Source organism: Poeciliopsis prolifica, unplaced genomic scaffold (genome assembly GCF_027474105.1).
Source record: "Poeciliopsis prolifica strain line A6 unplaced genomic scaffold, Auburn_PproV2 SCAFFOLD012, whole genome shotgun sequence".
Lineage (NCBI taxonomy): Eukaryota > Metazoa > Chordata > Actinopteri > Cyprinodontiformes > Poeciliidae > Poeciliopsis > Poeciliopsis prolifica.
Window position 1 is genome coordinate 13193043 of NW_026562387.1, and position 27328 is coordinate 13220370.

Sequence of the window (27328 nt, forward strand, 5' to 3'; positions counted from 1 at the left end):
AGGATGAAGGGAAAGTGTGAGACAAGGCCCGGATTCATCTTGTGGAACAGTCTCAGATAGGAAATTTCCTGCAGATGACACCTCCTTTCACTGTGACGAACGAAAAGAGTCAGTGGTGACGAATCTTCGCTCTACGGGGTTCGATGTGAGCACAAAAACAAGACATTTAAGACTGATTTACAGTTACTGCAATGTTTTTGTTTTTTTTAAACACTTGTCTTTGACAATTTCAAGTATTTTCTGTTCCTGGAGGCGCATGAGGATGAAACAAATAAAAAATAAATGTGACCTTGGAATTAAAAAGATGTTTAACGCTGTGTTTCTGCTGAAACAAACACACAATATTTAACAGTTTACTGTGAGTCACGCAGCTCTGGTTATCAGGCACCCTGCAGCATGCATACGTACACACACGCATACACGTAGACAGACAGATGCATGTGTGTGTGTGCAGTGCATAAATTACCTACGGTAACAGTGAGTAAAGATTTCTGTGATCAACAATGCATAAGACAGGAAAGTAGGATGTGTCATATCAGATTACCATCACTTCAGGTTTGTATATTCACATGTGCATGTAGATACTGTATATATGTATACGCGGGTGTGTTTGCCCTCTAGCAGGCGGGTGGATGGTGCACAGAAGCCAAAAAAAAAAAAAGTACCAGAGAGACTGAGAGAACATAGCAGGAGTGACGACTGAGAAGTATGCTTGTAGCCGAATGACACATACACACAGGTTTTTTTTCCTCATGCTCACTCACTCACAGAGCCGGGGGCAATGGAGGAGAAGAGACCGAGGAAGACTTTGATCACCGAACTGAGCACATTCAAGCACTCAACCAGAGAGGGCAGCCAGTGATGAGGAGGAGAGTGCCCAGGGAGGAAGTAAAGAGGAGGGTGGGGGAGGAGGAGGATGAGGAGAAAGGAATTCTGTTGTTTTCTGACCTCTGCACTCATTGATACAGATGTTAAGGTATGAACATACAGGTGATCAGGCATCCAGCACGAATCCATCCATGCTCAAAAACCAGCAATGTTTTTCCTGACATGATTTGTGATGGAGCCAAATCCTGGCTGACAAAAGTAATTTCATTTCAGCTCGATGTGCCTGGACATGAGCGCCCCGAAAAGAAGCAGTAGCATTCCCAAGATTTGATTCACACTTATTTCTTCAATTGCCAGCGGCTTGCTGACTTCTGAAGGGTTAATACGCTGCAACACCAAGCAGAGACACAGGTGCGTCACACAGGAATCCCTACAGATCATAGTGCCATCCAAAAGTATTCACACCTCGTGTGATAAACCAACATGTGGAAATCTTCATGTCTTTGCAAACAAAAGTATGAAAAGTGTTGTATATATGTGTAATTAGCCCATTCTTTTTCTTCTCAAGCTCGATCAATCTAGATGTAGAGCTTCTGAACAGGAAGTTTAGACTCTTCCTTGAAAATAGATCTGAACTTTGACAGACCTATTCTGTAACTGTTGTGTCCCCTATTGGAATTGTGGATATTGTTGTCAAAATAATTTCTATTTGAACATATATTCAATACTAAAAGAAATAAAACAAACATACAATCTTTCATCAAAACTGTTTCAAATGGACAGGTTCTTGTGATATGTTTTTCTCAGTATTACATTGAAATACTGAAATTTTAGTACTGTGATTATGGGATTTCTAATGGTTTGTTTTTAGAACAAGTTATTAACCTTTTGAGTCATTATAAAGAAAGAAGCTGTTGGACCTCTAATGACCTCCAAGACTCTTACAAAACAGTGGATCCTGACATTCATGGAAATTAGAGACCCCAACTGTCAGTGAAAGCTGAGATCTGCATCAGGATCCCTCTAGACACACTTAGAACTGACATACTTCAACATTATGGGACAAACTCACAAGGCAATACCTATAGATTTTCTCATTTATGCTCTTAGGGTTACATTCAATCAGTACAAAGAAAAATACATGGCACTCCTATAATGGCTGCTTTGCAAATGCCAGGCAATAGCACATCAAATAGTATTATGTCTAAAAATGTCAGCTTCCCAAGATGCAATTCTTTTATATAACTTAGATAAACTCTACAGAAGAATCTGCAAATAAGTGGATTTTGCACAAATAATTTGGATTAATTTCCACAGAAAAATCAGCAAATAGGTGAATCCTTGAATGCCAAACTGCAAATAGGTGGGCTTTCATTGTATTAATGCAATGGCTCAAATACACAAAGGAGGGTACTATTTACTAATCATGTGACTTCTAAAAGTAATTTGTTGACCTGGATTTTATTTAGGGTTGTCAGAGTAAAGGGGGCTGAAAACAAATATTTGATAAATATTTTTTTCACTGGCAATTTTTTTTCATACCACGATTTGAGATTGTAGTTTGACAAAATGAGAAAAAATTAAAGGCACAAGAAAATAACAGCAGTAGTCATTGTGAGATGGGGAGCCAACGGAGCTACAGATTTATCCTCCTCTCCTGAGATGCAGGTGGATAAACCATGGTGCTGTTTGCGAAGAGAACAGGTAATTATCGCTGGCATTTTGACAAGTGTTTGCCAGAGTGAAGGTCAACTCTGTCTGCGTGGGAGATCTATGCTAATCTGCTCAGCTGGAAAAGACTACCACTCACCACTCAAATGGTAGCTGGCTCCATCACGCAGTCACAGTGTTTCCATTTTAGAGTTGTCTGCAAGGGTTCTTGTGTGCGTTTGAAAGAGGGCGAGCGCAAGTGCGTGGGCCTCTGAGCACATCTTACATGGCATCCAAAGAGGAGACAGAAAAGACAGCCGGAACCGGGCACACAGACAGACAATTGGAGTGACAGGTAAAAGGATTCAAGTCATACATAGGCTGCCTCTCACATGTCTTTCGTACAAAGCAACTGGTCAAATTTAACACTCCGCACTTCATTTAAATGATTTCCTATTTATTCTATAGCCTTTCTTTCCCCTGAATTATTTTTTAGACAGACCATAAAAAAGGAAAACAGAAAAGGTGAAATGGAGTTGATTGGTTTGGATGGGTATCAGTCTTTTTTAATTATCAGGGCAGACCCTCACCACATATATCAGTACCTGCTGGGAAAAGATGATTCTACTATTCATCTCTATACTGATGCAACTGAAGATGTTTTATTTCCTAAAATGAAAGAATTCAAAATACACATTATATACTGTATGTCTAAGGTATGGTTAAAAAAAAGAAAGTACAGCCTTTTGTCAGTTTCAATAGTTCTATGTATCAAGGTCATTTCTAAAATGTCTTTTCCAAGTTATTAAATGATATAAATCAAACCTAGAGGGCAAAAAGGCACACAGCAAATTTCTAAATGTCACTATTTATCAAAGAAGGAAGAAAAAAATCTGAAAGCTATAACTCGATACATTCCTGCGGAGCATCTTTATCAATAATAAATGGCGTCATATTTGACTGTAGGAGACACAAACCCAAACCACCATCATACCACCTCCTTGATTTAGAGCTTTTACAAGATGTCTCATTGATATGTTGTGTTTGATTTTAACCAGACATGAAGCTGTGCATTATGACTAAACATCTGTACTTCTCTCACTCATCACCTCCTTGGTTTTCACTTACGTGTGACTCTGTGTGTGTGGAAGACAAAAAAGACAGAAGCTGAGGCAGGAAACACGGGGGCTGACATTGTCTGTGTCCACATCTCTGCATGTCTCCCTCAGGGTGACAGCCATGTGTCAGGGTCCCTGCTCTCTTTTCCAGATGGCCCAGCAAGTTGCTCCCAGGGTCCTTATGATCCCAGCGTTCATTGACCAAGGCCGGGGTTCTCACGGCCTGGGGGCCTGCCGGCTCATTGCTGTGGCTTGGCCTCTGGGGCCTTTGAGGCCTCTATGGGGCTGTGGGGTCGCCCAGCCATGACAGCCAAGACAATAGGAGTGTCCTCACCCATCTCCCCAACCCTACACCTATCAGCCATGGTTAACACACACATATCGCATCACAAATACTGGTGTTTGGTCTGGACATCCTGATCCCATCTGAGTCATCATGCTTCAATTTTTTTTTTCGATGCAAAACACTCAAAATCATTAGGCGTACTTATAATCACAGCTATAAAAGCGGCATATATATCACAAATAAAAAGAAACAATCCTGCCAGGATATAATTGTACAATAACACTTTATGAAGCCAAAGCACTCATCCTACATATAAAACCGCCTACATACTTGCGAAGAGCACAAACGTGTAAGTGGAACAAATCCATCATCGGCGACAAAACGTCACTCCGCGGTGAGCAAAAGCAGCTCTGGCAGATCTATTATCCCCCCACCGAAGGTGATTTACATGTTTAGAAATCACTGCAAGGAAGCAAGAGAAAGTAGAGTTCTAAACAACACATTCCGGTGTTGCTTTTTAGCAACTTGGCTGCCACTTCATCAAATATTGAATAGATCATTTTCTTGGCGCAGTATGAACACAGCTGCAAAAAAATAAAAAATAAAAATAAATAAAAAATAGAGTTCCACACATCCACACACACACACACGGACACACAGAATGCCTTGTAGTTTTGATAAAGCAGCAGCTTTCTCTTTTGTTTCGGAGCCGAGCAGGGATTAGGCAGTGCTGGGCTTTGTCCTGCAGTTTTCCAGTTGAGCAGCACACAAGAGAACTCTACCTCTACTAATACAGTCAGACCTCCCAGCAGGCCTTTCACCGCACAGCCGCTAAGAACCTGCTGCAGAAAAAAGATGCTTTTCAACGAGTTATCAAATCTCCTCTATACTGTCCGTGCCTTTCAGCCAAGTCTTTTTGTCTTTTCATTTCAATGGGGCATTGAACACATCGAATGGAACTGATGGGCAGATAGATGGACAGCAGAATGTAGCAGAGCCATATTAATCTTGTTTAGATATCACAGAGTACAGTGAACTTATCAACCATGGAGGTTTAAGCTATGCTATGAAATAGACTAAGTAACTGAGATAGATACTCCTCCAATTTTCTGATCTTTAATGACAAAAAACATTGCAAGAAACAATTCATTTTCAAATAGCCAATAGCTGGAGTTTAAATAGTTAATGTAGAATACACAGACCTTATAAGAAGTTGTGTTTATTGTTTCAGAAACAATTAACACTGAAAATGCCTGTGACAATATGCAGTAATTAAATTTTTTAAAAACAATGACTATGTAGAGGTATGACCTGAGAGACCATATACAATGATTAAAAAAAAGCTTAGAAATAAAAAGACAGGAGCAACACACCGCACGAATGATGATTTCACTCACCATCATTCAGATGTCAAACGGGAAATCTCACAAAACCTCTCGTGACCAAACATGACTTCAGGGTAAAGAAACATGGCTCACTGGGAAGAAGCAATGGGGATAGTTTGTGGATTATATTTAATAGAGAGAAAGCAATGCAACTTGACGTTTTCCCCAATTTTAGATCAGAACGGTCCCAATGTTCTTCTGGGCAGACGAGTTAACTCTCAACACACCACATAGAAGGAATATCTCTTAAGATGATCTTTAGAGCCATCCAAAATATTATGGACATTCTCAAGAGTGTCTGAATGGGAAAATTAGGACAAAAAGTGTTTGCCAAATGTTAGGACAAAAATATGATCTTTTTCATTGAACATAACCATCAATGGGTTAACTGATGGACTGCAAGAATGATACAAAAAAACAAAAAAACAAAAAACGAATGAAGCATTTGTTTTTATGTAAAGCAAAACAAGTCTTTTTTGCAGAGGTAATGAATGAGAAAAAAAAAGACAAGATAAAACATCTTCATTTGCTGCTGGTTTAAAAAAAATGTCTCCATAAAAATTGCAGAATTTTCTGAATTTTTTTTTTCTATTTACTTAACTAATCAAAGCTTCTCACAGCAGACCGAGTTCTGGCTGCAGCAGGGGGTTTTGATGAGTTCATTAGGAGGCCACGTCACTTATGCACAGTCACACATAAGGCAAAGGTCAGCCAGGATTGCCCAGGTGGCCACTGTATGTGGGCGTCACTTTGATTTTCAGATCGCGCCCAAACCATGCTGCTCCCCTGCAACCCAGTAATGGCTTGAAAATCATCGCGCCTTTGTCACATCGTGTTGAAGTCAATGCCAGTGTCGCTGGGAAGTAAAGATGAACGCTTTCAGATTACTTTGAACATCAGGAGGAGGGTGGGAACTCCTGTCCACTTCACACTGTTTTGAGAGCACAGGGAATAAAGCTTGTGCCAGGACTCTTAGTCTATCCCCTCTATGATCTGTTGGTGCCATTTAATGCATTTCAGAACCACATCTCATGTTTATTTGGGACGAAAGTGTTTTTTTTTTAATTGTGAAAAGCCCTTCCCTCCACTTTAACAAATTACTATTCAAGCTAGCTCTGTTCATAATTCATCACTGTGGACCAGGCTCATGATCATGTTGACATAACATTTGGTCTGACATTTCAGCCCAGCACATGGCTGTCATTAGCTCTCACCACACGAAACCTCATCACAATCAGTCACACATGGTAGGAGAAGCAAAAGAGGACAAGAAAAAAAACAAAAACCAGATGAACAACCTTCAACCTGCCAATCAAACCCATCACCCATTGTCCAGGCTTTCTCCAACAGAAAAGTGACAACAAATGTTTGTTGTTTCAGACAACATAAAAAAGGGAGACTGGGGCAGCAACACAACTCTGCCAATAATAACACCATTTTGATTCCACGAGGGGAATATTGGATCATACTGAAACCTCGCTGTTCTGCTCGAAGTCATTTCCGGCTGAAATAAGGACACTTTGAACAAACACACTCGGCTGAGTGACCGAAGCGCTGACAATAAGCCGAGGAGCGTACTGACAGCGACCTGTCGCTGGGTGACAGATCCCCATCAGTCTACTTCAATCCAGTGCACACTGCAGACATACAAACTCAGACTGGCCAACACAAACCTGTTTCCAAGCTGTCAATCTGCTGGACCTAACAAACCAAACAAACTGTTCTGTGCATTGTGTGGAAGCATGGCAGAGGAAGGATGGTGGGATCATCATTTCTGTTGCTGATGCTCAGTGTTGACAATCCTCTTAAGGACTGGAGATGATGAAAACCCACAGACCTGAACTGTATGCTGAAGCAAAGACTGTGACAAAGTTAACTGCCTTGCGAAGGTGAGGTGAATTGGAATGAATGTCATCAATGGGATCATTCTGTGAGGGTGATAAATGGAAACATGTATGCTGGTCTTACCTGCAGCTTGAACCAGGTCTGCAGTAGTCACATTTTTAGGATTTGGGCCGACCCTGAACGTCATTGCAGGACCCAGAACTCTGCAGACAACAAGGAAAGAATAATAATAATAATAATAATAATAATAATAATAATAATAATAATAATATAAAAACATCTGTTTCCTTCTATCAATATCATTTTCTGCATATTTTGGTCATATTGATGCCAATGTGAATCTTCAATTTGGATTTAACCCACTTTCAGCATGAACATGGATGACTGCTACTGTGTTTTAATAGTTATTCTGATGTAGCTGACAGTACAAGGCGGTAGCAAAATCTATCTAGTGATTCAAACAAAGCTTTGTAAAGGATCATACATTAATTTTCATATCCCAATTTTAATGTATACCATAACAATTGGAGCAAAGGTAAAGTCTCAATATGTGAATTTAGTACCTGAATTTTTCTGAAGATGATGTGAGTCACTATAGGTTTTGTGCTCCATTTCGGTTTGAGTATGTCCAAATTATAGTCATTGGCCGAGCAACCCTACACCCCTTTACTATAACACTGAAGCTTGCACTCTTTGCACCCATTCTCTTCTGTCTGGCCTTGAGTCAGCTACAGACTTCTCTCCCTGGAGCAAAATAATTGCTGAAGGTCCTGAAGTTGGTCATAGAATAAAATCTAACAACTTCTACACACTCTGGTACGATTCCTGGAGATAGTCACGGGGAGAAAAATAACAGTCTAGCAATGTGTAAAGGAATACCCCACAAATATCTAGTGGACCTTCTTATATCACAAACTAAAATATTTTTTATAAATCAAAAAGAATAATCTAAAACTGGCTATTTCTATTTTTTATTTTTTACAAAAGAAACCTTTTATTGTATTTCTGCTTCATAACAATGATCAACAAACTAAAGAAACACATTTTATTCCCCATGAATGATGAAAACTCAACAACAAAGTTTTTTCACAGTGAAACATTGAGATAATTGGCTCTCGCTTGAGACACGAAAGACCAAACGATGCATGTGCAAAAAATATTGCTGTACAAGCCAAATGCATTGTCCCGTAACAGAGAGGCAAATTTTTATATTGCAAGAGCTGATGATTCGGCTTGTTAACAAAATCTTAAAAACCCAAATAGTAATATAAGATAACCACCCCACTTGTTTCAAATACAAGCCAAAAACCCTAAAAAACAAAGTGCAATACATGAACTTCCAACTGGGACACAGTTACCATTTGTCAGAGAACACCAAAAAAAGTATACATAATTACATATTCAAATACATAGGTGTGTGTGTGGCATAATTAGCCTAATGTATGGAGAGGGTGAGGAAAAAAGTATTGTGGAAGTGCTGATCCCCATAGGTATAATGGGCAACAGGTGTTCTTCTTCTATCCATTGAAAACACTGAAAATAATTGGAAAAAAAACTGAAAATACATTTGTAATTGAACCATTGTAGGATGACTCTTTCCCTGATGATCAACTTAAGCATCCAGATTTTTTTACAATTGCAAACGAGAACAAGATTAAATGCACATAGGCTAAAAATAACAGTTTTAAAAATAACACAATTTTAAATATTAATAAAAGTGAGATCAACCAAGAGGAAAAAATAAATGAATAATCTAATTAGGCTTCATATTAACATTGCGGTATGTAACTTTCTTTTATGTTAAAGTCATCTACAGAAATTAATTGCTCCCGGTCAAAAAGAACTAATCAGGGACAGTAGGAATGTCTTAGTGCTGTCAGTCTCATGGATGGTCTACCTATGTGTTAATGGTGGACAAACAACTTACATCATAGCAAAGAAACTTGCCATTTTTTGTTCACAGACTGTTTCATACAATACTGGTGACATCATGACAGTTAAAGGGTTAAACCATAAATAAAAGTTTTTAAGAAAAACAAATGTAACAATTCAGAGCATATTTGAAATATAACTTTAAATTTTGGGTTTCAAATGTTTGCACATCAGGCTCCAGAGGAGTCAGTGCCTCACCTGTCATGAACTTCAGCACTCATCACTGCATTTTAGGCACTTTTATTAACTGCATTGTGAAACACTTCTTCTGAATGAAAGTTTTTTGTCAGATTTATATTTTTAGTATTAAATTTAGAGTGAGCCAATTTTAATAGTACTCCTTAGTAAATTAGTGAGGTTTGAATGTTCTTTAGATGAAAAATTTCCTATTTTCCTTAAGACTGGTTGTTCATGTAAACTAAACTTAGTGGAGCGTAAACTGTTTACATCATTTAGCAGAACTGTTGGAGTTGGCACTATTATTGCCAACTCCAACAGTTCTGCAGAAAGAGAGGCCAGAGTTGGAAGCAGTTTTCTGACAATTCCCAGCGATCCTAACCATCATCATAATCATATTTTTCTGCCATGTTTTACTCCAGTCTCTCCTCATAATCTTTTAGATTTGCTTTGCATTGATACTTGTTGATTGAAAAGATAAGCAAGGTATTAATTTCCGATATCTGCCAACTGATTAACATTTTTCTTTGATACATGTAATTATTGATAGTCTCTGTTTGCCCTATACTTGCCTGATAAGAGTTTATCTAAAGATAAGTATAAAGAAGAAATAAATTAGTGTTTAACAGTGTTCTGTGGTTGTTGTAGTTAAAGCAACAGTTCTCACTAAATTCATTTGAATTTCAATGAAATGTAAAATAAATCTGGAAACTCTTCCTGCTCACAGATGTTAACTCTTCCCAAGGTAAATCTTTCCCCACTCAAACTTGATCATAACAGCTTATAAAAAGTCATGAAAATGTATTAAATGTACTAATCTAGACTGATTGGAAAAGGACACAGATGTCTACTTTCATAAAGTTTATTGAAGGCCTATCAATGCATCACTCACTATTCAAACCAGATAAGGCTGCACATATGAAACTATATTTAACTGACAGCATTGTTAACCTTTGGTTGTAAAGAAGTTGTGACCGATCGTTGCGTGTCTCATCAGCTCTGTAATGTCCTGAAAAGTGCACATAAGTTTTTAGTATACTTCACCTGTGCGGCATAAAGGGAGATTCATCAGCCTGCCTGAGAGCTGTGACCCAGACCCTCTTGCCATCAGTCAGCCTGCTACAGACGCAGCTCCACTGGCCCAGCCAGGAGCAATATATGAGCCAATTCTTCTCAACAGATGGACCCGACCATGCAACAATGCATTTATGAACATGATTATACACATGCTTGGGCACAGGCATAAGGGAAAACACACTGCTCTGAAAAGAAATATGCCCTTCCCCCAACAGCACCTTCACCTGGGCTTCAGTTTGCTCTTGTAAATGTCAATGTTTCCACAATCTTTACCCCTGCCTCAATTCTCCATGGCCAAGGGTGCCCTGACTGAGATCACAATGCATCTCAAATTGAATTGACTTTCTTTTTTACTCTCAAGTCACACCACACCAATATTATTTGAATATACCAAGGGGGAAAATACTGCTATAGTTGGGAGATGAAGCTGAGATAGATAACTTATCTGTAGGAATTTACGCTCCACCTTTTGTTACTGAATGTGTGAGCCTGGACTTCATTTTAGCTCTACTGGTGGGACATGATGAGTGTCTGTGTGCAAGACAGTTTGTATTGTCATGGGGGTGAGGGGGTGTCTTTCACAGACTGTGTGTGAGCACAGATTTGTGAGTGTGTGTCCAACTCCCCCTAGTGTTGTTGAGCGGTAAAACACTTACGTCATCTGAAAAAGATCCATCAACATCAAGAACTTGAGTTTAAAGAAAATGTTTCATACTGATAACTTTGGTGGTGAGAACCACCGCACAGACCTCTTACACAGTCTGGAAAAGTATGGAAGTGGAATATTTCAAACTTTATTCACTCCCTTCCTTGCCTAATAATCTGCCCTTCCTCCCTTCATCTTTTCTTCCCTCATTCCTGTTTTCTTTTCTTTCTTTCTTTCTTTCTTTCTTTAGTAACTTCTCTCCCTTCAGTTCTTGTGTTGTTCTTGCCGGTCTCTGGCATTTAATTCATTTAAAATTTATTTAATTCCTTTAGGACTCTAAGATTGCTACAAAGGTCAAAAGTTCTCAACCCTGGAGATTTAAATCTGGAAAAGTGTCAAGTTTTTTACATGAAAAACATGCAGGAACTGTGAACTTAAGTGTGCCCAAAATGTAAAATCTAAAAGAAAACCTCACACATTTCAACCCTCTGCTCTGACAATCATGTCCCTTTGCTCATATTTGAGTGTTTCTTTTCATTTGTCAGGACTTATCAGAGCTTCTGAAAGTGAGAACTTCCACCTTCCAAACAAAGCAGGGCAGCATGCTATTACCCAGCTCTCTTTCTCCCGGCCAGCGCATATTCAGGCGTAAGCTTTCAAACACTCACCTGTCGCACACTCTCCTCAAGGTGCACAAAAAAAGCTTGCGTCATGTCCTTCACCTTGGATATTTCTAAATGAATGTGCTTTCATGGCTTTGTAAAAATGAAAAAGAATGATGGTAAACAAGCTAAACAAAAGGGAACATTTTCTCTATTTGCCTTCGGAACAGAAAAGAGTAAATTTGAGGTGTAAAGACACGGCAGAATCTTTATTTGAGGCTGGCTTTTACACCCATTTAACTGCAAAACAGCAACATAATGCAGCAAAGTTCCTTTAGAAAATCTGTACTAAAAAGTAACATATTCCTTTCAGCGGTAGATGTACGGTAAAAAAAAAAAAAAAAAAATCTTATTTTATAACTAGAATGACTGTTCTGTTATTAAGGAACCATTTCCACATGAAAAGCTAACATATTCATTCTGACTAGGACTTATTTTGACACTCTACATTGCCAAAGTATTGAATAACTATTATAAATAATTCATTATAAATCATTCAGAGCTATCCATTCTCTTGGTTAATAAATGTGCTGTGGTGATTGCTTAATGCAGTCCTCAGGTTTTGGTCAGGAATTTGACACTATATATAAAGTACATGATCAGTGTTTTGGTCATCTCTCCAATCTTTATAAGAAAATTGCTTGGTATGTCAATTTCATCTGTCGTATTCCACAGGTTCTTTACAAGGTACCTTTTTTTTATATGTTAAAATAGCCGGGGGACCTTTTCTGTTAAATTTGCAAGTTCTGCAGATTTTTGGCTTTTTTTTCCTCAACTTCTCCAGTATCTTTCAGCAGATAAAGACAATAAACTGTCTTCTTGTGTAAGTACTTTTGTAAATGGTTGTTGTGTTGTCTCCGCATTGTGTTTGCCTGATTTAATGTTGGACAGTTGTCTTTTTACAGTCTCTAATAGTAATGCCTGAACAGCAAGAAAAATAGCTGTTAGTTCTCAGATGTTTAACAGAACTTTGGCATAAATTACTTTTAATGCAGAAACTGTATCTTTGATTAAGTGGTTTTCTCTCATTTACATGTGAGAAATTCACCACTGCACTCTCTGAATAAGAGTTTGGTTCAATAATGCCTCAGACCATTCATTAGCATCAAAAGAGAAGGCATTAATCATGTCGTACGTCAAGAGTTGATTCCATGTGATGCGAAATGACAGGTGTATTAACAAAAATTTAAAAAACTGCTGCCAGCAATATTACACGACCGGGTGTTTTGGCTCAGCAGCACCAAATGTGGAGGTTGAATTGAAAACCTGAATGCCTCTGCAGCTGGCATTGATGCTAAGGTCACTGTGATTTTATTTTGGAAGCGTTATGCAAGCTTCATATTGTGTTGGAGTGTTTGGCACGAACACTGCAGTCGTCTGGCTTTGTTGTTCTCATGCTGCAGGTGTTATTGAGCCACGCAGACTTCACTTCTCCCTGCCGGAGCGTTTCAAAAGGCTCGTCAGATCTCAGACGAACACGTCTCCTTTGCCTCCTACGCAATCTGACACCGAGCGGGCAGAAGAACCACGTTAAAAACACAAATCAGTCCAGGTTCAAGGACAGTTTGTCCTCTCATTAATACATTAGCCGCCTCCTCGTGGAGTTCTTTTCTCTGTATCTACTCCTACTTCCAGTTTTCTCTTTTTGCCTTTAACTAAAAAAATTGTTTGACGGCTGCGCAGCTATTTTTTGACAAGAGGTGCTGTGGCAGTGTCACAGAGCTGTTTTGAATACAGCAGAGACATCAGTGTGGGTCTAGAGGTAATTAGGCCTGATTTCTCTCACTACATGAAGTCAAACAAAACAGCAAACGTCAACAGACTCCTGCACTTTTCTGTTTTTGCATAAACAATCCTTTCAGGGAATGGGAAAAAAATGTCACCCTGTTTACCTAAACTCAAAGACTCCAATGTGAAATATTTCAAATGCTTTAAATATAACTGATAATTCTACTGCATGGTAAACCAGTGTTTGTACATACGAGAGCTGCGTGAGGTCTGCGGTGTGGAGGTTCAGCCTCTGGGTCAGCCGATCCATCAGGTCCGAGGCCCGGTCATTGGTGAGGGAGCTAGAAGAGACACCCAAATATTAAGGTATTAAAATGCTGGTTTTCCAAGAAAATGCTTTCACATTTCATTCCCGCCAATGGGTCATTGCACACAAGCAAAATGCATGCCTGTCTGAGTGGATGTAGTGCAAAAAACGAGAGAGAACATTGCAGGCAATCACAAATAAAAACACACACAAAGCATTGTGTCGAGGGAAAAGGGATCAGCTGCCTCTCTGGGCTTGCTAAATCACCTGCTTTTTTTCCAGCAATGAAACAAACAATAAGGTGCAAATGGAACCTGCATGAGGTGTAAAGGCTGCATCATACAGACACTCCTTTCTCTCTCTTTTCCTTCTCTCATCTTTCTCCTTCCTTCCGCATTGACATTTTCGCCAATCCTGCACGCGCCGCGCCCTTGAAAAACAAAACACAACGCAAACACACTGGGGCCACGCACGCGCCTTCACGTTGAGATGAGAATAATAAGGTGCAAATGAAATCGAGGTGAAGTGTAATGGTGGTCTGATAAAGCCATGCCTCATCTCAGCTCAGTCCATGGCTGCTTTCTCACTCAAGGAGGAAATAGACCAAACAAAGGCAATCTGCCGGACGCTGAGCTTCGAACGCGGGAGATGAGAGGTGCATCCTCACAAGCACTATCAGAAAAGCTACTTTTTTTCCCTGATGGCTTAACCAGGAATCACTGGGAATTGCTGCCAGGTGACTGCAAGGTGACATGCAGCAAGAGGTCATGGATCGCGATGAAACAGCCTTTAAATTGTGTCTCCATTCCATATAATGGATAAATGTGAAATAAGCAGGGAAACAATTTCATGGAAACCTGGGCATTGAGTGCAAGATCATTTACTGCATACAGTTCCGTTCAAAAATCTGCACAGACCATTGAACTTTTTTACAACACAACCACAAACCTGAAAGTATTTTATTGGGATTTCAGAAGAAAGATCAACATAAAGTAGCATGGTGTGCATTTTGTGTTTAGCTTCCTGTATCAATACTTTTTAGCATCAATGTTTGCTCCAGTTACAGCAGCACATCTTTTAGGGTATTTTTTCCTAACTGGAGTCATAAAATTTGTACAACATTTAGTTTTGCTTAATGGTTGAAACTCGGTCACACTGAACAGAGAGCATAAGTCTTGCTTCAGCTCTTTAATCAGTCTGGGCTTTGACTGGACCATACTTACACATGAATTTGCCTTGATCCTAACCATTCAATTGGAGCTCTGGCTGTATGTTTTATCATCATGCTGGAAGGTGAACCTTCAACCTACACTCAAGTTCTTTGCAGCCTCTGTGAAGTTTTCTTTCAGGATTCCCCTGAAGTGAGGGCCATCCATCTTCCTGTTCATTCCCACTAGCTTTTCTGTTCCTGATTGAAAAAAGTCTATAATATTGTCATTACCATGTGTCAGGATGATATATTCAGAATGATTTATTAGCAAAAAAAAATGTCTTCTACATCACAACTATGTGCTACTTTGTCTTGGTCTAACAAATAAAATATAAAAAGATATTAATTCAATGTGTAACAAATGTGAAAAAAGGTTCAACTGTCTGAATACTTTTGCAAAGATTTGTATGTGGTGCATCTTTATCTAAATCAGATTATTCTCATACATCAGTGCTTGGTCTGCATTTTCTAACAGATGTAACAGTGTGCTGTGCCTAAGTGGCTGGTTTTCTGTGCACTTAAGTGGGTGCAAAGTTTTTTCGTCTGCAATTTTTGTGGAGTTTTAGAAGTTAAAGCTCCACCAAAGCAATTCCAGACACGTCCCCATCCCTCTGCGGTAATTCGAGCAACTGGAGAGCTTCAGGAGTGACTTGGTTGTTGATGCTAGCACTTTTCCCCCTTGGGGTTTTCTTTCTCATTCTCCTGAATCCTTACCTTTCCCACCCCCATCCCTCCTCCCAAAAGCATCCACACATACCACCCCAAAGCCGCTGCCTCCTCCTCCTTCTTTTCCTACATCTCACCCCCCACCACTTCTCTACAACCAGAGCAATGTCAGATGTTGTTGGATAAGCAGCTCTGTGTGGCCTCACGGCATGTGAAGAAGGGGATAACAACTGTGCAGCCATGACATCCGCAGCAAATGCAGAGACACCTTCACAGGTGTACTGTGGGTGTCCGCTGAGTGGACAGCGAAGAAAGAAGGAAGGTGACCCGTTTCTTTCCTAATATATACCGTATGTAATCTGCTACTTCTATTTGCACGGCAACAATGACCGGACCCATATTGGACCTTTTACGAGGATGCGTTTGTTGATCAGGTGAAGGACAACCCACTGACACCAGACTTGATAACACCATAAAGAGATTTGAGAGAGTGCCAGGGGCAAAGACAGAGTCGATAGAAACTTATCTCTGTTGAGACGGAGCCGAGCCAGAGGTAAGAGAGAAAGGGAGGCAGAAACTTGGCTCCCCTTCCCCACAAAGTATCATCATTAAGGCTGTAATGCTGCACAGTAATGCTCTCACACTGAGGGATTTATCATCTCCACTATTGTAATCAGGTACAGCACACACAAAAGAGTGTAACCCACAGAGTCCCTTTTCCATGAAGATGGGAATATGTAGGTGGCTTTCACAGAAACTGAGCTTTTAAAGCCTGTGTCAGTAAGCGAACAAAGCAGACATATGCTTGGTGCAAAAATGAGTGTACTTGAAACAAATCCATTAGTATGTCAGAAGCAAAACACTACCTTACAAAGAAGACTTGGACCATGGTGTCAAGTTGGGTAGCATTAAGAGTAAAAGGACATTTACATCTGATGGTGCTGCCTATGTGCTTTTGTACAAAATCTGATTTAATGTGTATGAAATACATCAAGAGGAAATGTACAGCAAATGTGGTCACAAACCAATGCCCAAGTTATTCTGCCATCTCAAGGACAGCTGTCATTTTTGTGAAAAACGTTCATGTTTATTGTAACGTTTTCACTTCCGAAATTAACTGTAGCACTAACTGCAAACTGTTACAGTTAGCACTAAGTAAAGAGTGATTGTTTCTTTAAATCTATGCTTCCAGCAATCCAAAATTAGAATTTTTAGTGAATAAAGTGTTAGACAAACATGATGTTACTTCAAAAATATTGGTTAATTTACCAAAACTATGTTCAAATGCAGATGTAACATGTACATAACTGGCCAAAACAGTAATGTTTACGAAATGTTTAAAAGGATAAAAACAACTTTACCCCAGATTTGAACACCACTCCAATGTTACAAATGAAAGAGAATATTGAAAGTTTTTCCAGGGATAAAGAGAGATCCTCTGGGTGAATCAAAAGGCATTGAGCTAATTTTGGAGTGTAGAAATTCTTCTCAGTTGAAAAATGCACAACATTTTCACAGAGAGACCAAGGTGGCAGCTTATCAAGAGGTGCAGCATGGATTTAAAGGTGGACAGGCCATTGTGTCCTCATGTCAAGGCTTCAAACTCATCAAGTTCACAAGGACTGTCAGTCCTCAAAGTAAGGTGTTGTAACACTCTTACCTGCAAAGCACAACGTGAACCATCACTATTCTGACTCCAAGCCAAAGAAAATCTTATCATGCGGTTGCACTGATCAGTTAATGCTCCATATCCCAATAAACACTCCACAACTCTGAGATGTTTTCCACTAGAAATCAGTACTGATGCTCCCGCTGGAATAAGGCTGGAGGAAGCATTAAGTTTTGAGAAGTTTAGAGATAAGAGTAGCAAAAAAAAACTTCGGAGTAGATGATAGTGTTGAATATTGATTATATTGCAGATGGACTAAAACCCCTCACTTCCAAACAGAAATAGACTGGTCTAATAAAATTGTAGCATCATTATTTTCTTTATGCAGAAATATGACTTTTCACCTTTTTGATCCAGGCATATTTAAATGGTTGCACATATCTTGGAGACTGCATGGTGGTCTTAATCAAGTGTAAATGGAATGGGGGTCATGGTGATAACCTGTTTCAACCAGTTCCTCTTGGTAAACTGTTCATTAGCAACTCTTAATTAGCAGAGTTTCTTTGCTAGTATAAGCATATCATCATGTGATAAATGCAAAATTATGGATCTATAATGAAATGATGTGCAAAAGTCAAGTCAAGTTGCATCAGACTTTCTCATAATCATTTAACTTGTCTTGATTTATATTAATATTCTAAGAGTTTTTAAAGTTTGTATTATTATTGTTACTATTATTATTATTATTATTATTATTATTTTAGCTTCTTTTTCATTTTATATTACTCTTTTATGATGAATATTCTTAGGCAAGTCTCTTTATTCAAACCTATGAACCATTTAGATACAAAAAAGCTCTTGAATATACGTAGGAGATGAACCACAGACATGTCAGTAGTTCAATCCAATACTAACAAAGAATCAATTTTAAAGAGAGTCCTTATGTTCCGGTAGCTAAAACACAGAAAAGCATACTGCAGAAGAATCAAATGAATCAGATGAAAGAGGATGATGCATCACCAAAACCTTGAGGAAACTTTTTTGCCTGATTTTATGAGCCATACTGCATAATAAGACGTCATGGTCAGGTATAAGAACAGACAGAAAATGAGTGAGAACAAATCAAGCCAAGAAAATCTGTAAAAGTCCTATAGGAAGCATGCAAAACTACAGAACAAGGCCTCATTTTACAAGAATGGAAGAAAATCTGACTTGTTGAAATTAGTGATGACTTCACATTTTTTGCACTCACAACTCATCAGTGCCAACAGACCTACTCAATTATCACCCAATTCAGTACAAATTCAATACATTAGTAATCTTAAAATAGTAGGATCCATAGCCTAAAAGCAACATTCTGAATTGTATCGTCAAAAACTCACTCTGAGTTGGTAATGATGTAGCCAAAGTGTCTGTCCTTCCCTCTGCTGGAAAACTCCTTTACTCCCACATGGACCAGCTGGGTTTTAATCTTCACGTCCTTCTTCTGCTCCTCCTCTGGCTGCACAGCCCCCTCTGGGGCTTGGTCCGCCTGCATCCACCTCTGGATTTCAGAGTCCACCCTCTCATCAGGCCCCTCTGCTCCACCACTCAGCCGCAGGGTGGACCCTTCCTTCGCAGGGATGGTCACAATCTTCTCCTCTGAGCGGTAGGGGGCAGGAACTTGACCCTGCTTCGTTATGCTGTGGACTCTCTCCAGTCCAACCATTTTCTGGAGAGGAGCAGGCGGCCTACTCTTGACCCCTGGAGCACCACCGAAGGGCTCCTTGTTGAGGTAGTCAAGTAGCTTTGAAAATATGGCCCCATGCTGTTTGAGTAAGAACAATTTTACTTTAGAAATCAAGAGGATATTTTTTTTAATGAATAAATTGGACAGAACTAGTTATTAAAAAGGATACATTTATGATGCATCTTTCACAGTTTCTGAGAGTTTGGATTCAAGGAAGAATAATTTTATTCCTTAAAATAATAAAGGTCACATTATTAGTTTCTCTTGTTTGTTGATGAAAATGTTGAAGACATTTCTGAGATTGTGTAGGGATGCGTTGTCTTTCGAATTCAAACTATACACCTATACATCCTCCTTTTAAAGCAGCAGGAGCAAGTAAATAAAACTGTGTCTTGGTCACGACTCATAAAAAAATACTATTTGTTTGGTAGTAGAGTAATTTATTATTCACCTGGTCAGTGGACTCTTTTTCTGCAATGTCTATCTGTTGGCCTGGAAACAAACACAATGTATGTGAGTATACTGTATAGAAACAAGGTTCCTCCTTTGTTTAGCAGAGAAAAACAAGTTATTACAGAAATATGAAAGCATGAGAAATGCATTTAGCAGCATTTTGTATGAGTATTACACAAACAAAGCCAAAAATGTCTTGTACTCATCCGTTATCATACATAATATTGTACATAAACACTAACCTTGTTTTAATGTCAGAGTTTCCTTTGTTTTTGGATTCAGTCCTTCATCTGATTTCAGATTCTGGTCTTGATTCAGAAGCATTCCTGCCGGCTTCTCCTGGTTAACCCTCATCTCCCCCCTGGGGTCACCAGCGCCGGGTACTGGCTCGACCCCATCAGTAAGCCGCTCCTCATCCGCCTCCTGCAGAGCTCCTGTGATGACCTCAGCGAGATGGTCCAGATCTTTGCCCATCAAAGCCTCCATGTTAAGGCTGTGCCTCCCCAGCTGATTCACAGCATTAAGGATGAGATGATCTGGAAAAACAGGAACAGAGAACAAATTATTTACAATTTTACTTTCCAGTTGTGTTTCATATAATACCAGAAATTCAAATGATTTTTCTGAAGATTTTTTTTCTAATTGACAAACGGTCAAAATTAAGACAGACAGGCTCAAATGTATAGATACATCCTTCTCGACATTCAGTTAGATGTCTCTTAGCATGCTGCATTTCAACCACACCATTAAAAAGCTCCTGGCAGCATTTTAAATAGTGGGATTCCTGTCACAAACCAAGTTCTAAGTATTGGAGTGTGAAATCTGTAAACAAATGCTACAAAACAATTGCACCTACCATCCATGAGGCTGTGAGGGTCTTTTGCAGGGAGCCGATTTGGGCCAGCTTTGAAGAGCAGTCTGTCAAGATTAGGCTTTGCCGTATTGGAGCCAAAAGCAATCTGTGGGTCTGCATGATTGCTCTGAGTAGGCTGCAGGTAGCTGAGGTAGTGGAGTTTCCCCTTTGGCCACACAGGCTCTCCACCAGTAATGCCCTGCTGAGTGCTTGATGCCCCGGGAAAAAGCTGCTGCAGATGGTTGGAAAGGAGCTTGCTCCTGTCAGGTTCATGGCTGGAGTAGGTTGTACTGAGTTTGGGGTGTCTGCCATCGCCACTCTTGGTAACGACTTTGGTAACTGGAGGTTGGCCAGCTCCTTTCTGGAGGCTGTAGATGGTGGTCTCCTTCCAGGTCTGCTTTGGTTTTGGCTGGCTGGGCTTTTTCAGAGCCTCTGATGTGACATCTTCATTCTGCAACACATTGTCAGCAGTCAGCTTTAGAGCATTATTTGTTGTGTCCTTTAGTATTGGATGTTAAATGTTTTAGTAATAAACTTACTTGTCATAATAAGATAAGATTTTGAAGTGTAGCATCAATCAGCAGTGGATAAAATAATACACTAGCATGTTACAATGCTAAAGGCATCACATTCTGATTTGTGGAATATTGTAGACAATATATTACAACATCAAGCTAAGAAACAAAATGTGTGAAATGATAGAGATTTATAGAAGGGATAATGTGGGAAAATTCACAGGATGCATTTTCAACCTGGCCTGGGCTCTTCAATAACTATATGGCTCAACAAGAACATCAAATGAGCTGCAGCAAGGGTCAGAGCTGATGTGACAAGCTTCAGAATAAGAAGAGAAGCAACCTGCGCTCCGCCAGACAGGACAGGATATGAATAGGGATTCTAGATCAAAGACAACTGCCCTTGGAAATTGCATTATGGAAATCCCAGATGAGATAGTGTCACTCAAAGAGTAATTTCATGCATTTCCACAACACACCACAAACTTTAAAAGCATATCCTCCCAGTACGAGAACTAGCGGCAATCCCTTATCTAAATGGGGAAAAAAACGATTGCAAAGTTACCCCTATGAGTTTATATTTCACACATGATGACACATGTATTTGCATTACAATGTGCTGCTACGTACATAGACATTTAGAGGTCTTTTTAACCATTTGGCAATGAAGATGGAGTTGATACTGGCACCAAAGAGAGTGATTTTGTCCTTTTCTTTCTTTTTTGTGATTCTGTCCTGTGAGAATGGCGAATCATTCTTTCCATCTGAGTCAGTCGTGCCCACGCACACAGCACATACAGATCATCTGATGCACTGAAAAGCATTATTATCCATGTCACTGCAACACTAATACTAGCTCTCTCCCCCTGGTGCCATTTTCTGTCTTTCAAATGTATACAGAGAAAATGTCAGTCTTTCCACTGCCAGCATACAGAGAGACCCATAATGGCATTAGCACAGCAAGATGGAGGTGCTCTGCCATTCATGCTAACCATGTTTGCCTCTTTCCATCACGCCACACCACAAAGGATGCCGTTCCACCTCTAAGAAAGGTCTTGAACTCTTCAACTTTGCATTATGGATGCAGTGACACAGCAGCAGGAAGCATTCCACTTATAAGAGGTTCCACTCATATCTTACACAAAGCAGGATGTCCACTCTAAATATTATAGTTGAATAATGTAAAGAGGTGATGGAAAACCCTTGTGTAAAAAGGGTCCCCGCTCAGTGGGAGAGAGAAAAACAAAAGCAAAGCAGGGACAAGAGGACAAATGCAAAAGACAATAAATGACTCTTCTGCACCAGGAACATGATAGGAAGATATCCTTTCTCACTACACCACCAAATGACTTTTTGTTTAAATGTTGCATTGAGAATGGAGCTGTAAAGTCTTTGGTGAAAATCTTTATATGTCACATTTAATAAAGAACCACATTTCATCCCGTTCCAGCTACAAATTGATACATTTTACAGGTAGTTTATGGGATAGACAAGCATAAACTGGCATTTATTTGTAAAACAGAGGGAAATGGTACCTGGTTATTTTTTCTCTAGGATTAATAAAATATTTTTGAACTGAATTGAAAACTCAATTTTCTTTATATGTCAAAGCTTTTCAAAACTTTTCACATTGTGTTTTCAATAAATTGATCAAAAAGACATTGATGTAAAGACCTGATGGCACAGTCAAATCTTCAAACCAAATCTTTTGTACTCATTCTTAACTAGCTTTTTACTTTTTCCTGTTTGTCATTGGTATTCATTTCTTTTACAGAACTGGAATCTCACCTGAATTACTGGTTGATTTTCTTGTTGCGTTGTGTCAGCATCTGGCATAAAGCCCAACCCCGTCAAATACTGCTGAAGGTTTCTGCTAAGCTCTGCCTGAGTCGGCCTCGGCTTCCTGTTTCTGGAGCTGCTGTATGCTGTCAGCTGGCTCTCAGAGGGGCTCTGCTGGCGTACAGGGATCTTCCTCAGTTTGGAAAGCTCTCTGGAGATAACCTGCTGAGTAATGTCGTCCCGCCACGTCAAACCTGGAAAGGGGTAAAGATGAAAGCTGTTCAGTCTTTGGATTTTAGGTGTTCATTTCACTAGAATGTGAAATAAATAATAATAATAATATATTGTATTTACTCTATTTATAAAAAGCTACATAGAATAACCCCAAGTATCAGAACTTAACATTGGTCAGTTTTCATGAAAAGAAATTGAAATAGCAGAATAATGCTCCAACAGAAAAAGGAGCAGAAGCAGAGCTGACTGTATAAAACCTTTGATCTGGAAAGATGATGGAAACATTTCCATCACCTACTTACATACTAATCAACTTGAATGTTTACTTCAAGAATTAAACTTGACAAAGTCAATGCCCGTTTCCAGTTGAAAAATCTCTACAGGTGACATGTGGAAAATGTAAAGCTATAAAAGCTTTAGCCGGCATATTTAAATAAATGAGGCAGAGGAAAAACAAGTGCCATTCAAGACAAATATGAAATACAAAACTGTAAATGATGTCAAAATTAATAATATTAAACACTACCAATCCCTAATGCTATTTATTCCAGTTTTCTTTACTTGGTTTGCTTTTGTTCTTTGCTTGTTTGGTTGTCTTTTTTGCATTACCTGCACCAGAAATTTCAGTCATTCCTTCATCATGTATTGTTCTTGGTTTCATTGGTTATGTCCATTCTCTTTATGTTTTCGGGACTCGCCTTCCCTGCAGCCCCAAAAGTCTATTAGCTTAAGTTTTGAGTTTGCTTTGAATGCTTCTCAACATACACAGAGCTTGACATAAAGCTGTAGTATGACAGTAAAGAAAGAAAAGATGCATAGAACAGCCATTCAACAGACCCGGGGAGAATGCCGTTCAGTGGCCTGATGCCTTGCCAACATCTCTGCTAATTGCCAACACATAGCTGTGATGCAGAACTCCTGGGCAGGGGCGAAGCACAGCGGTGCCAGGACCAGATGGAGCTACCCAAGCAAAGCAGACACCCAAAGTATGGCTCTTTTCCCAACATGCCAAGAGGCGCAGAATTCCATCAGCAAAGCATACCAACATACTTTAGATGGTATACGTTCCATCGGAGCCAAGATACCCACTGATGGCACTTCGGTTGCAGCACATAAGCATTTTTTAATGAGGAACAACTAAATCCACAACAGCAGATTAAGATTTATTTACTGGACTCATAAAAGAACAATGCCAGCGTTAATGACGTGGACATGCTTAATATCAATGAACTAACAAGTCACTGTAGAGATATGAAACATGAAGGTATTAACGCTGCAGAATGTCTTCATTAGTCTGGTTTCCCACCCACACAAGATATTTTCAAAGGCATCCATGAGCACAGATGAGGATCTAAGAGATGCAGAGGAGCTGCCGATGCCTCCAGTCAATCTTGGCAGCGCTGAACGGAGCACAAAGCAGCGTATGTTGTCACCGTTCTGGAACGCAGCTCAGCCATCCATCCGCACAACAATGACAGTTAACTACCCATGGCTTACCCAATGTGGGGCCTGCTGACTATACGTTGCCACAGTGATGATCGTTTACGCTATTATCAGCATCAGTGGGGAACTCGGGGCTGGCGTTCCATATGCTACCTGCAGTTTACTGCAGCTGGTTAAACGCTTCCAGAGTAAATGTGTTATTGCACCCTAAACGGGGTGAGACGAGCTTCATTGGCTGTGTCACCTCTGTCCCTCTGTCTCCTGGGGGATGCACTCATTTCCATATGCACCAGTCTTTCTGAGCCTCTGATGGGCACACTTGAGGAGAAAAGGTATGTCGACACAAATTACAGAGCCAAGACGAGCTATTTTGTACAAAAATTATGCCAATGAGAGTGCTGATGTGGCTTTTACAGTTGGATTTCTCTCAATGGACCTCTAGGTGGATTGATCTGGAAGTGAAGAGTCAAATGTCATGCAATATTCTCGATAACTCCGGAGTCAGAGCAGACTTTGTCGTCAAGTGCTGCCACTTTCTGCCTGTTAATGGTAGCATCCCAGCTCGGGCAAACACCTCCGTTAATTAACGCTTTGCCATTAGCACAACAGCTTTCAAACAAGCATGATATTTCAGTTGGCCTCCTGTCTGTTTTCTGTGTGACACATAGAGGCAGAGAGGGGGGTCTCCTACATATTCAAAGCCTATTAGACGATATCCTGTCTACAAGCCTTACTTCATCTGGTGTTTTTGAAATGCAGATTTTCCCCTTTCCTTTACTTCTGTCTACCAGCTGATTTTAAAGGCATTAATTGAAAAGACTGTGAATAATTTAGCAGCAAGTTGGGCCTAATTAGCCAAAATGAAATGTGTCACTCCGAGTTTGACACACGAATGTAACAAATACTGCATTGAGAAGTCAAGCAGCAAAATACAACGTTCACGTCACATTTTGGTGTTTTGAATCTAGAAGATCATTTTATATATAAAGCATTTTATAATTATATTATATATATATATATTTTTTTTTTTTGCTTTTATTACATAAATTTGACCATTGAATTAACAATAACAACATTTTAAAAAGCTCTAAATCATTAGTTAAACAAAAGTTTGCAATTTTTTATCAATGACAGTAAATATGGAATGTAAAATAGTCACAATAGTTAAACTCATCTCTGTCTCATACCGTATTTCACTTTGAGTGCATGCAACACACATTTCTGACATTTTGATATTTACCACCATGTGGCATCTTTTCTTAAAAGCTATCTGGAGCACTTAGAAACTAAAGAGATCGATTGCTGTAGTTTTGAAAATGATACTGTTGCCATGTTGAGCTTGTTTCTGCTTGGTCAATTTTTCAGCTGGATGATTTACTAAATGGAGATTCAGGTTTGGCAATGTGTTACTAAAATAAATAAATAAAGAAGATGGAGAAAGAGCTAAATTTGGTGCTCAGCTTACTTTAAAAAAAAGAGACAATATTAATGATAAAGAAAAATACATCAATTTTCAAGTCTTTTTTTTTTTTTACTCTGCCTTGAGTGGATAATTCATCAAGACTACAGCTGTGGTATTTTTGTCCAAACATTTCACAAAAAGCATGCTGTAATTACCTTTACTTTCCCCTGCGCTATATTGTCAACGTTAGGAGCATATTTTTCTGAGTGATGCAGAAAAACTAGTCCGAGCATTTGTTAATTCTGGGCTGAATGAAACAAAACAAAATGCTGCAACAATAAATATAAGATATATAAGAAGGTCTTGATTCTTCATACTGAGTTTTTTCAATGGCTCAGATTTAAATCCAAAAAGGGACTTCATCATGCATCCATGACTTCATCCTTCATCCTCCACCTGGCAGAGTCAGATTTTATGTTTCTCTGAAGTCTGCCAGGTTGTACTGAGGTTCTACAGGTTCCTAGAAGTTCTACAGGAGGAGTGGGAGGCAGATCTTTAAGTCATCAAGCTCTTCTGTGAAACAAGCTCCCAGTCTTCTTTAAGAACCAGACACTGACTTCACTGAGGTTTGAAATTTCGACAAAGCTAAAAGTTACAGGGGCTGGGGTTTTCTTAACTCTACAGTCATCACAGTACTGGCTGACGTTACCATTTACTCATTATTTGTCATTTTTTCTCCCACTTATTGGTGGCTGGTCATGACCAAGTGCATCAGTGCTTAATCTTTGTCCATCTTTCTTATTCAATCAATCAGCCAGTAGTAATAGCTCAATTTTAGCCTGTTTCTAATTGGGTTTTCCTCCTGTCTTTCCTCTCCACTGCTGCTCCATGCTTTCTCAGGAAGGAAAGCTGCATTGATACTAAGATTACATTCTAGATCATGATCTACTGAATATGACCATGTTGTATAATACCTGCATAGAATTAAACTGTGTAGTTAGATTACAATTTCAATCCAACTGTTTTTAACTTAATAAAAATCTTGTCATTTGCCAATTTTTTCTGGTTTTGTGAAGCAGTCCTAGACCTGCTTTTTCTGAGATGCAGCAATTTCTACCATGCATGCTAGTTACTGTTTAAACTCTTCTACTCTGTCCGGAAAGGTTGAGAAGGAACAGTTGATTGTTTGCTCTTCGGTAATGTTTTGGGGTTTTTTTTGCAATAAAGTTAAAATAGGACAGTTTCTGTGATGTCAGTTTATGGTCAATGACTCTCCTTGATAGACAGTTCCTGTCAATAAAGCTAATACAAATGTCACAACGCATCATCTTTACTTGTCTCTGCAATGAGAATATATCTGCTGTACCGCACAGGTTGAGAGGACAATCGACTGCAGGCCACTGTAGTTTAACATGGTCCGTCAACTAAATCACAATTACTTTCTGAAAGGATTCATGCTGTAGTGCATTCTGCTGAGTCCTGTCTGCTCTGTAGTTTATGCCACTATGAAACTCTGTCCATAACAACTGTGTTAGCTGAAGCAGAAAGCTGCGTTTTCATCATTTTGATTCCAGAAATAAAGATTAGGGTTTTCAGGTAAACATTGCAACACATTATATTAAAGTGATGTTGATATTGGCAGAGCAGCTGTAAAGTCCTGCTTTAATCATTTAAGGCAGATGGCAATAGTCTAATCTTTTCTGTCCAGGAAACTCTTTGAAAGTTTGATCCATGCTTTTATTTAATCCCACTTAGATTACTGAAATTGACTTTATGTCAGTCCTTGCCCTCTGT

General features: G+C 39.3%; 1 protein-coding gene across 1 annotated transcript in view; it reads right to left on the reverse strand.

The window, feature by feature from the left end:
- ptprn2 (protein tyrosine phosphatase receptor type N2) overlaps positions 1 to 27328 on the reverse strand; it is a 139340-nt gene that overhangs the window by 83631 nt on the left and 28381 nt on the right. Inside the window, exons 4-10 of the mRNA XM_055037541.1 lie at positions 22465 to 22709; positions 20165 to 20612; positions 19551 to 19844; positions 19307 to 19347; positions 18509 to 18933; positions 13589 to 13675; positions 7236 to 7315 (exon numbers count right to left, since the gene is read on the reverse strand). Coding sequence (XP_054893516.1) covers positions 7236 to 7315; positions 13589 to 13675; positions 18509 to 18933; positions 19307 to 19347; positions 19551 to 19844; positions 20165 to 20612; positions 22465 to 22709 — 1620 coding nt within the window. The remainder of the gene's footprint in view (positions 1 to 7235; positions 7316 to 13588; positions 13676 to 18508; positions 18934 to 19306; positions 19348 to 19550; positions 19845 to 20164; positions 20613 to 22464; positions 22710 to 27328) is intronic.